At 36.5% G+C, this 9,154-nt stretch overlaps 1 protein-coding gene across 1 annotated transcript in view; it reads right to left on the reverse strand.

Annotated features, from left to right (window-relative positions):
• The window catches only part of tmtopsa (teleost multiple tissue opsin a), an 80,982-nt gene extending 74,035 nt beyond the window's left edge, over window positions 1-6,947 (reverse strand). The window contains exon 1 of the mRNA XM_051878252.1: window positions 3,475-6,947. Within this exon, the coding sequence (XP_051734212.1) occupies window positions 3,475-3,847 (373 nt within the window). The 5' untranslated portion in view covers window positions 3,848-6,947. The remainder of the gene's footprint in view (window positions 1-3,474) is intronic.
• Between the last annotated feature and the right edge of the window lie 2,207 nt (window positions 6,948-9,154).

The raw sequence follows: 9,154 nt of genomic DNA on the forward strand, positions 1-9,154 counted from the left end.
AACTATACTGATCCTTCTTTAGAATTTTCCATTTTTACCTAATTCTGCCATGGCATATCCCAATCAAGCAGAAGAAGCTAGATGCACAATTTTTAATAATATCAGTGCACATAGTTTGATTTGTGATGCAGAATCACACCGTGTTCATTTGAAGAACACAAGACCAGAGAAGAAATGGTCTCCCCGACTGACCCTGGTTTCTCTCAAGGTTATTATTATTATTTTTTTTTTCTATTTATTTTTTTATTTCTCCACTACTTTCATCTGATGGAGTTATGTTTCCTTGCTTTTGGCTTGCTCAGTTGGGGTTTAAAAGACATTTAATGTTCAGTAACAATTTCAATGACACCAGTGGTAGTCAGCCCTGGGCCCATATGCAAAAAAACAAAAAATAAAAATAACAGGCCCCCTGATCAACACTACTGGATGAGAACAAAATCTGAACTTTTCTTCTGCTTTTTAACTGAATTTAATTTGTTTCATAATTGATGAACTCTGCAACATCGACACTGTTATTGAACTGAACTGAATCAACACTGAACTGACTTGCACTGAAACATGTGTCCCCACTATTACCTTTTGTAGAGCTGTAAGCTTGTTTCATAATTTGAAGCACTTTTATTGAACTAAATTAAATTAACACTGACTGACTTAAACTGAATCATGCTATTATCTGTTTTATAGTTGAACAGAGATTGCTTCATAACGTTTAAATCATGATAATTTTTTTTGCAGTGTATATCTCTGGGATTGGGTAGGCCAAGTTTCTGAACACTGAATAATCATCATGGATGTGAAATGTTGAAGGTTTGTTTCTGATATATTATTTGACACAAATAAATGTATGTATTATGATACAATATAGAGAGAAATGGCAAGTCCAAAACTAATTGGAAAACAAAATATTTCACAATCCATGCACACAGAAAATGGTATAGTAGTAACCACAATTGCATGTGACTGCATGATGACATTACTAGTGCTGCAGTATCACAGAGTTTAGTAGTGTTTCTGACTGAAAGACAGATGTCAATCCCTCAAAAAGCAAATTAGTGGCACATTTTCAACATCAATGTTATTATCTTCAGTCATCTGTCATCTAACGTAATCAATGTTTGTGAGTCCTGAGAACACAGTGATGACTGCCATGATTAGAAGTGACAATAATTTCCAAGACATTGTGCAGTTTTGAAAATTAACAAAGATATTTATTTCTCTATTACAATCCTACTTTCTGACCAAAAATCATTTTGCATTCTAAAGCTCACGGAGGTGCTGATAGTGATCAAACCCAAAGCCTGAGGTGAGCCTGAGATGCTGTGGTGTGCTGACTGGTCAGTCTGAATGTCTCACATTTAGTTGAGTCACATGAACAAGACAGATAACAAGGTTTTAACCAATGCTCATACTGTCCTTTCTCTGGTCTCTGCTCTTGGATTCTAGCCTTTTTCTTTACCTGAGCTCTGTCCTTCAATGGCATCTCTCTTTCTCTCTTCTGAGACTCTTTATTCCATGTATCCTTCTCTCACTTTCTCACATTTCCTTTCTTTCTTCTCCAAGTTTTCCATCTCTTTTACTCAGATAATGTTCTATTTAAACAGTATTTTTTTTTGTCTAATGACTAATGCGTAATCATGTCTTCTATATAAACATTAAAGCACTATTTGAAAGGGATTAGTTTTACATTTCCTTCTGGAAAAAGGTCTGGGAAAACCATTCAGATCAAAAAGAAGGTCAAAAGCACTTGTTGGAAGCACAAAATTCTTTTAGATTTAGGTAAGTGCCTATTACCAACAGAATCCAATCAGAATTTAATGAATAAATTGTTGGACTGGACCTAACTATTATATATATATATATATATAGGTTATACATAATACGCACATGATGACAGGGAGGTGATGGTGGTGTGTAAATCGAGTTACCCCTCCCACTTCTCAAAGTTTTACTGAGATTTCTTATCCCGTGCAAATTGGCCATTAATATTACAGACATCCTGTGGTGAAATTACATTACTCCTACTACCTTTGTTAAACTAATTCCGTCCTAATAGGGCTTATGACAGTAACATCTAAATTGTAACTATATCAAGTAAAACCTTGTTTTAACCTAAAACAGAGCCGTTAACTACTGTATCACCAAAATATAACTAATGTAAGTTAGCATACTAGTCAAATGACATCAGTTAAACATGGTGAAAGAAATAACATGCAGTCTTCAAACTGAAAAACATCAAATGCTTCATGTCTCATTTAAGCTAATTTGTGATAAAGGTGGACATAACAATTTTTGATAAATGGTTAATCAGTCATTTAAATCCTTCTCACACTGAACCCAGATGTTTTTTTTGTTTTTTTTCATCACTGAGCTATTGACAGAGAATCACATCAGTCCAAGATACTGCATTTACTTGGCATACAGTTTGCTGCCTTTATAAAGAACCAAAGTCATTACCTTCAGATGCATTTGCAGCAACAAACTACACCTTTGTCAGCATGTTGAAACTGGTGTGGACTGTGTCTCTAGTGAGTGAGTGAGTGAGTGAGTGAGTGAGTGTGTGTGTGTGTGTGTGTGTGTGTGTGTGTGTGTGTGTGTGTGGTTCAGGTATACCCTACGTTATGGGGAAAAAACGTCCCCACAAAGATGGCAATATCCAAAATCCTTGTCCTTTTGTCCCAATGAGGAAAACAGCCTATAAATCATACTAATTGATGTTTTTTGAAAATGTAAAAGTGTTTATAGGTGCTTGCATTCTTTTATTATTATTTGTTAAAAAATAAGCTGTTATACAGTTTTGTTTTAAAATATTAAAATATATTCACTAATTCAGAGTCAGTGTGGTCACATTTGGTTGTCATGTGATGGAAACCATAAAACAAATCTTGACATTTTTATGAAAAGGCAGACTTTCTTATAAGACTATATATAGCCTTGAAAATAGCGATTAAGTTGTGCACATTCATGCGTACTCCAAGCATAAGGAAAGTATTTTAATTCTTTTTCATTTGTTTACTCAATTTGAAATTTTAAAGTCATTAAAACAAGATGTGTAGACAATGCTAGCCTATACACGATTTAGAATAGTACGAAAATGTACGAAACAAACATGAATACAAATATAACATTTCTAAGAACTTGCCGTTTCTTTTAAAAACATTAAAAAAAATAAAAAAAAATCATTTCTCGTTTAGTCGTATCAGCTGTGCTTAATTTACGTCGATCAATGGCTGCAGCAACACAAAGATGTCATGCAAGTTTTGTTATCTTTATACATAAAACTAAACGTGCAAACTGAGACAAAACCGGACACTTTGGTTATTTATGATTAGTAGGTTTTTGATTATTTTAAAGATTTATACCAACTGAGATCAAAATTAATAATAATCTTTACTGCATGCAAAAGCATAACAGAATAACATGATACAGTAGCCTACGTGTAGATATCCTACAGCTCATTCCACAAAAAACACTCACCTAACAACGAGTTGGCAAAGCCGTACCACACGCATCCACTGTCGCCGATGAGCCATCGCCCTTGAGTGCTCGCCGCGAAGCTGAACGGCGTGCCCAACACGCAAACCAGGAGATCACTCAAGCAAATATTCGCCAGCAGAAAGTTGATGGGGGACCGCAACACCTTGTAGCGGCAGAAGAGCACGAGAACCAGGAGGTTGTTGACGAATCCGAAAGTGCCGATGAAGCCCAAGCTCACCGCCACGAGCAGGTGGCCAGTCGGACTGAGGGTGCTATAGGAGGAGGACGCCTCCAAATGTCCCTCCACTGCACTGAGGCACAGCGCGCCGTTCGCCCTCCTGCAGCTGATCACACTCAAGTTGGACACAATCATCGCAATCCGTTCTGGGTGCACATTGAACAAAAGTCACTGCCTTGTTTTCTGGGGGAAAGCGAAACATTTATTGTGCTCTGGCGTTTTGACAACAGACTGCAATCCATAGAGAGGATAATTATTTGCTGAAGAGTTTAAGTGTTAGAAGAGATGCACGACGATTTTTTTTTTTTTTTTTTTTTTTTTTTTTGCAATTGCTGAACTTTGTTGCTCGGTTCAGGAGTGGGAATAAAGTTTGCCGTCCCTTTGCTCCACCGTGTGGTGATTACAATCCTCATATGCGGTGGAACTACTGTGTTGATTACTGTACCTCCTTCTCAGCTGACGTCTGAGCCTGTCTGCTCTACTGAGGTTTCCTACTGGACGCTACATCCAGGTTACAAGGACAAAAATATCTGCAGCGCACCTGCTCTGTATCCGCTCTGTAGCACATTTTGAAACGGTTGGCAAATCTTTTATCTCGTGAGAAGTAGTAAAAAACTGGAGAAAGTTTGTAATCCCTGTCTTTATTTGAATTACAAAATCGTTGTTCACACGTTTGAACGCTGTCCATGGTGCTCAATGTTTATTCTTTGCAATTTCAGAATTCTTCATTGACTTTCAGGCAGTCAGTGTTTTAAATGAATTATTTTTATCGAGATCAAATCGGCGCTCGTTCAGCCTTTTAGCGCCCCGATCATAACGTTGATTTGTCTTAAAGAAGAAAACGAAAAACTTGAGTTTTGTGATGTATTTGTAATGCGTAAATTTAATAAAGTGATAATGACAGTGTTCTACTTGTGTTCCGATACCAATCCTAACGGAAATCGAACTGTTGCCACAGTCAGTCAAACGCGATTTCTGTTCGCCAGCGTCTATTTAGAGCTAAACTAAATTTTGTAGTTACTGAAGTGTTGATGTAACGCTGTTGAAACATATATAGGCTACTTACTGTTTGTTAACAAAGAGAATACTTCTAAAATAATTCATTTTGACTTCCTTTGGTTGATCAGACCCTCAACATAATTTGCACCCTGATTCTATGCCCTGATTCAGTGGGTTTGGGGCTGAAAACTACTGAATTAGGGTGTATAGAAACAGGATTTTTTCCAGCCTCTTATTGTCCAGGACAAAATAAATAAATAAATAAATATGTAAATTTATGAAAATAAAGAAAGGGTTGCAGCCAAAACAATTCAACTGAGTTGGTCAACTTGAATAGCTCATGAAAAGAGCTTGTTGGTGTTGATGAATATGCATCATACATGTTGAAATGATTTTGTAGTCTAAAGCAAAAGTCCCACATAACCCTATCATGTTCCATCTCAACACCTTTGTCCAGTCCCTGTGATTTTGTAGGTTTCTTGTTATTCTGTTTATTCCTCACTCTGGATCTCAGGGAAATTTATGAATGGCTGTAAATCCGCCCTGACTAAAACAGATGTGTTTCCACAACACATAGACTCGTCAGACAAAAACCAGGGGGGAAAAAAACAACAACCAACCCTTTGTATTGATCTTAAGAGGAGAGACAGTAACTTTAAATACATCCTAGTAGGCTATGCTGAGGGCTTTGTTTTCAGAGGGATGCAGGAGAAAGCAAAGAAAGCTTGTAAAAAAGCTTGAGGACACTGTCATTTCTGATTTTAAATGTCCAGTGTTTTTTCATCAATTCATCAATAAATTAATCTGGACTGTAAATGTAATTTGTTATTTGTGTTGGTGAAAGTATCTTTCACATCCGCCAACTGGAGTGTCCATAATCTCCACCAGAGGTCACTCCTCCCGACTCCTGGGCCATCTCATCGTAAACTTTAATTCTCATTGCCTGGACTCATTTTGTTTTGATTAGGTTCAGCTGTGTGTCATTAGCTTGTTAAGTCTCAACTAAGCCTCCCGTGTTTTCACACACTCGTTGCAAAATCTTGTTTGTATCATCATTGCTGCATTTCTGAGTGCTTTTCTGGTTTCATGTGTCATGGTTTTTGATCTTCTGCCTGGTTTTCTGGATTTTCCTGTTTGCCAGTGTTTTCTGTCCTGTTGTTATCTGGATTGTTTGCCTTGTGATTTTGATAATTTGCCTGTTTTTGGATGATGATTCTGAATTGCCCCAATAAACAGCTGCATTTGGATCCTCAACGCGTGTCTCTCTGAGCAGTTTGTGACAGTATCAGAGGAACATAGGGGGAATGAGCTATTTATTGAGTGGAACATAATATATGTTTTATATTTCATTCATTTAATTAATGATCCTCAGCTACTTAGGATAACACTCACTTGGCTAATAAAAGTTTTTACACTGAACACTGCATAAAGCTCTCAGCAAGGTCTAGAAGTGCATCATACTTTTTGGCAATGAATATTGTTTGTCTTTTTTTTTTCTTTTCTTTTTTTTTTTTTTTTTTTTTTTTTTTTTGAGGTCCAATTAGTTCTTCTGCACTATCTGGTACCCAAGGCAAAGAGCAAAACACCAGCCCCTTATAGTCCCTTAGAGAATAATCATATCTCAATATACACCTCATAAAATAAGTTAGAGCTAGTTAAAGAGATTTCCAGTCAATACACAGAGCAATTGAAAGTGTTGTAGGACTATTAAAGATTTTTTGCAGCCTTGCATATGCTGGCACATCATGGGGTAAAGTGGTTTATTGTACAGCTTGTTAAAACCATTTCATACTGTATAATCTTCTGCTTCAATTGGATGGAAAGAGCAGCACATAACATCTACAATTGCACAATGTTCTATACTGTAGCTAAATCGGACCAATGTTCTGTTTCACTCAGGGTAAAGTTCAATTTGTACTCTAAAAGTGTGGATATGGTCACTGAATGAATAATGCTTTAGCCAAAAATGAACAAAGTAGTTTAGGATCATATCCCAGGCAATTGCAGGAGCTGCATCTGAGAGCATTAATCTAGTGTATAACTTGCAAAGCACGGAAAATGCAAATTTCTAAGTACATTACATACGAGTAAAGTGTGGCAAAAATACTTTTTCAGTCCAGTAAAAAGATAAATGACCACATTTTTACAAAGTGATAAATCAAAGCTGGATAGAGTAGTGGAGGGATTAAAGTCCCTGGACGGGGGACCATTGGTGTGACACCACCTTTGATATGACATCCGATTTTCAATATTGTAATTAATATTGGAAATAAAATGTGTTTGTTACTAAAATAAGACTGACACCCTGCACGAGTCGGTGAATAAATCCAACTGTTGAACATACAGAATAAATGCAAATCTTAAAATATATGCAGAGTTTCAAAGGCTTTTGCATACACACAGAAAAAAACTGCTCAACATTTTGAGTTGTTCTGAGATCAAATGTGTGTGCTTTCTCAAAAGCAGCATTAGGGTCCTCACTGATCATCCTTAGAGGAAATAATGTTATGCTTTGAATCTAACATTCTAGTCTCTACTTAAGATAATTTGTTTACCTTGAAGTCAGCAATATCTCTCAGCTTAAAGGAATCATGATGTCTGGAGAATGAGAAGGATATAGCGTGAATCACATTGAGTGGGCTGCATGGATCGAATGTGGACAGTCATACAAATAGCCTGCTGTGGTGAGCAACGTGCCTTGCAATAAATTCAGAAGCTACTTTACTTGATGTTAGCAAGTTAACAATACTAGAGTTATACCTACTTTATAAGCAAAAGGCATTCCAGTTGAAGCTCCCAGTTGCAAGAAGGCTAACAATGCAGTTCATTCATAAAGTTCATTCCTCAACTTCAGACTTTAAATTGCTCAATAATGCTATTCTGAAAACATAAAAAAATTGTTAATAATTGGAACTGGATTTCTGGTATAGACAGTAAGGCAGTCTGAAAAATCATATTGCATTAAACAATTTCTTTAAAATATTGCCAAGTGTTAGATTAAAACTGAAATATACTTCTAAAACCTTTTTTTTTTTTTTTTTTTGTAACTTTGCAACTACATGTCAGCTAACTCTCATTAGAGTATCAGTAGGCTGTCTGCTTAATATCTGCTAAGACTTTATTTTGATACTCCCCAAAAGACATTCAACAGACTATAAGTAACTTTGCAAGTATAACATGTCAACTTATTCTACCTACCCGAGCCATAACACCTAACTTTAGCCTAACAGTCTACTACAGTCTACTAATACTTGGTTATACTTTGTTTCAATAAATAGAACATTAATAACATTGTTAATGTAAAAATACAAAACAGAATTGTATTTTTATTTCCTTTTTTGTGTAATGTAATGTTTATTTAACCAGAAATATGTGACAACATTAATATATATATATATATATATATATATAAAAAACAAAAACTATGAGGACTTTGCCTCCTCATTTCAGAACACCTCTGCTCGCCACTGATCCAACCCTACACTGTGGCACCTCAGAGCTGTCACAGGACAGAACCTTGGAACCTTGTTATGGCAAAACTGGCTGTATACTTCATAAATGGAGGTGGAGCACACAACATTAACACACTCATGCTGTGTCCCACCAACCTCTCTCCCCACGGGAAGCCAGACTTCCCCTTACTTCTGACAATGACCTTGAGTTGCCTACCCTGGTGACTAAATTTAATATGCTACTAGTAGGGTACACAAACCAACTGCCACAAACTGCATTTCGAGTTTCTTTACCAATGGACACCATATATATATATATATATATATATATGTAGTAAAGGTAACTCAGATGTGTCCATTTTTTATTTATAGTTTATGCTTGTCTATTAAACAGACGAATGGGCAGTATGCAAGGCAACTATCATGCAGATGTTTCCATTGTTGATCATGCATTTGAAAACAGTGCATGTGTGTTGCATGTTTGTGGACACACTGGGAAGAGGGAAATACAATTACTCATTTGAAATTGATCATGACTTTATCTTATTTATAGTTATAGCCATTTTTCCCTATGTTATAGCACCACCAAATGGCCAGTCGCCGCATCATTTTTTACACAACCACAGAATGAGCTCTTACATATGTGTGCCGAGTTTGGTTAAAACATCTCATTCCATTCACAAGTTATTGCCATTTTAGTAAAAGTGTCTCTGCCCACTTCAAATGTTTTGCCGGCCCTTAGAGACTGTGAATCGAAATTTAAACCTTTTTTGATAATTATTGACAATCAGACTCCAGAGATTCTTGCTGCACTGGTTTGCTTCCTGATCAGGCCAAAAACCTATAGGACAAAAACTAGTTCGCAAAAGTCCAAAATACACGAAAATTTCATCAGACACTTATAAGACACTTGAGCCTACGCCTAACGGTTTAGGAATTATAATTGTTTTGTACTTTTCACTGCTGTAGCTCCCCCATCAGGCCGATCGGG

The sequence above is a fragment of the Ctenopharyngodon idella genome, chromosome 2 (genome assembly GCF_019924925.1).
Source record: "Ctenopharyngodon idella isolate HZGC_01 chromosome 2, HZGC01, whole genome shotgun sequence".
Lineage (NCBI taxonomy): Eukaryota > Metazoa > Chordata > Actinopteri > Cypriniformes > Xenocyprididae > Ctenopharyngodon > Ctenopharyngodon idella.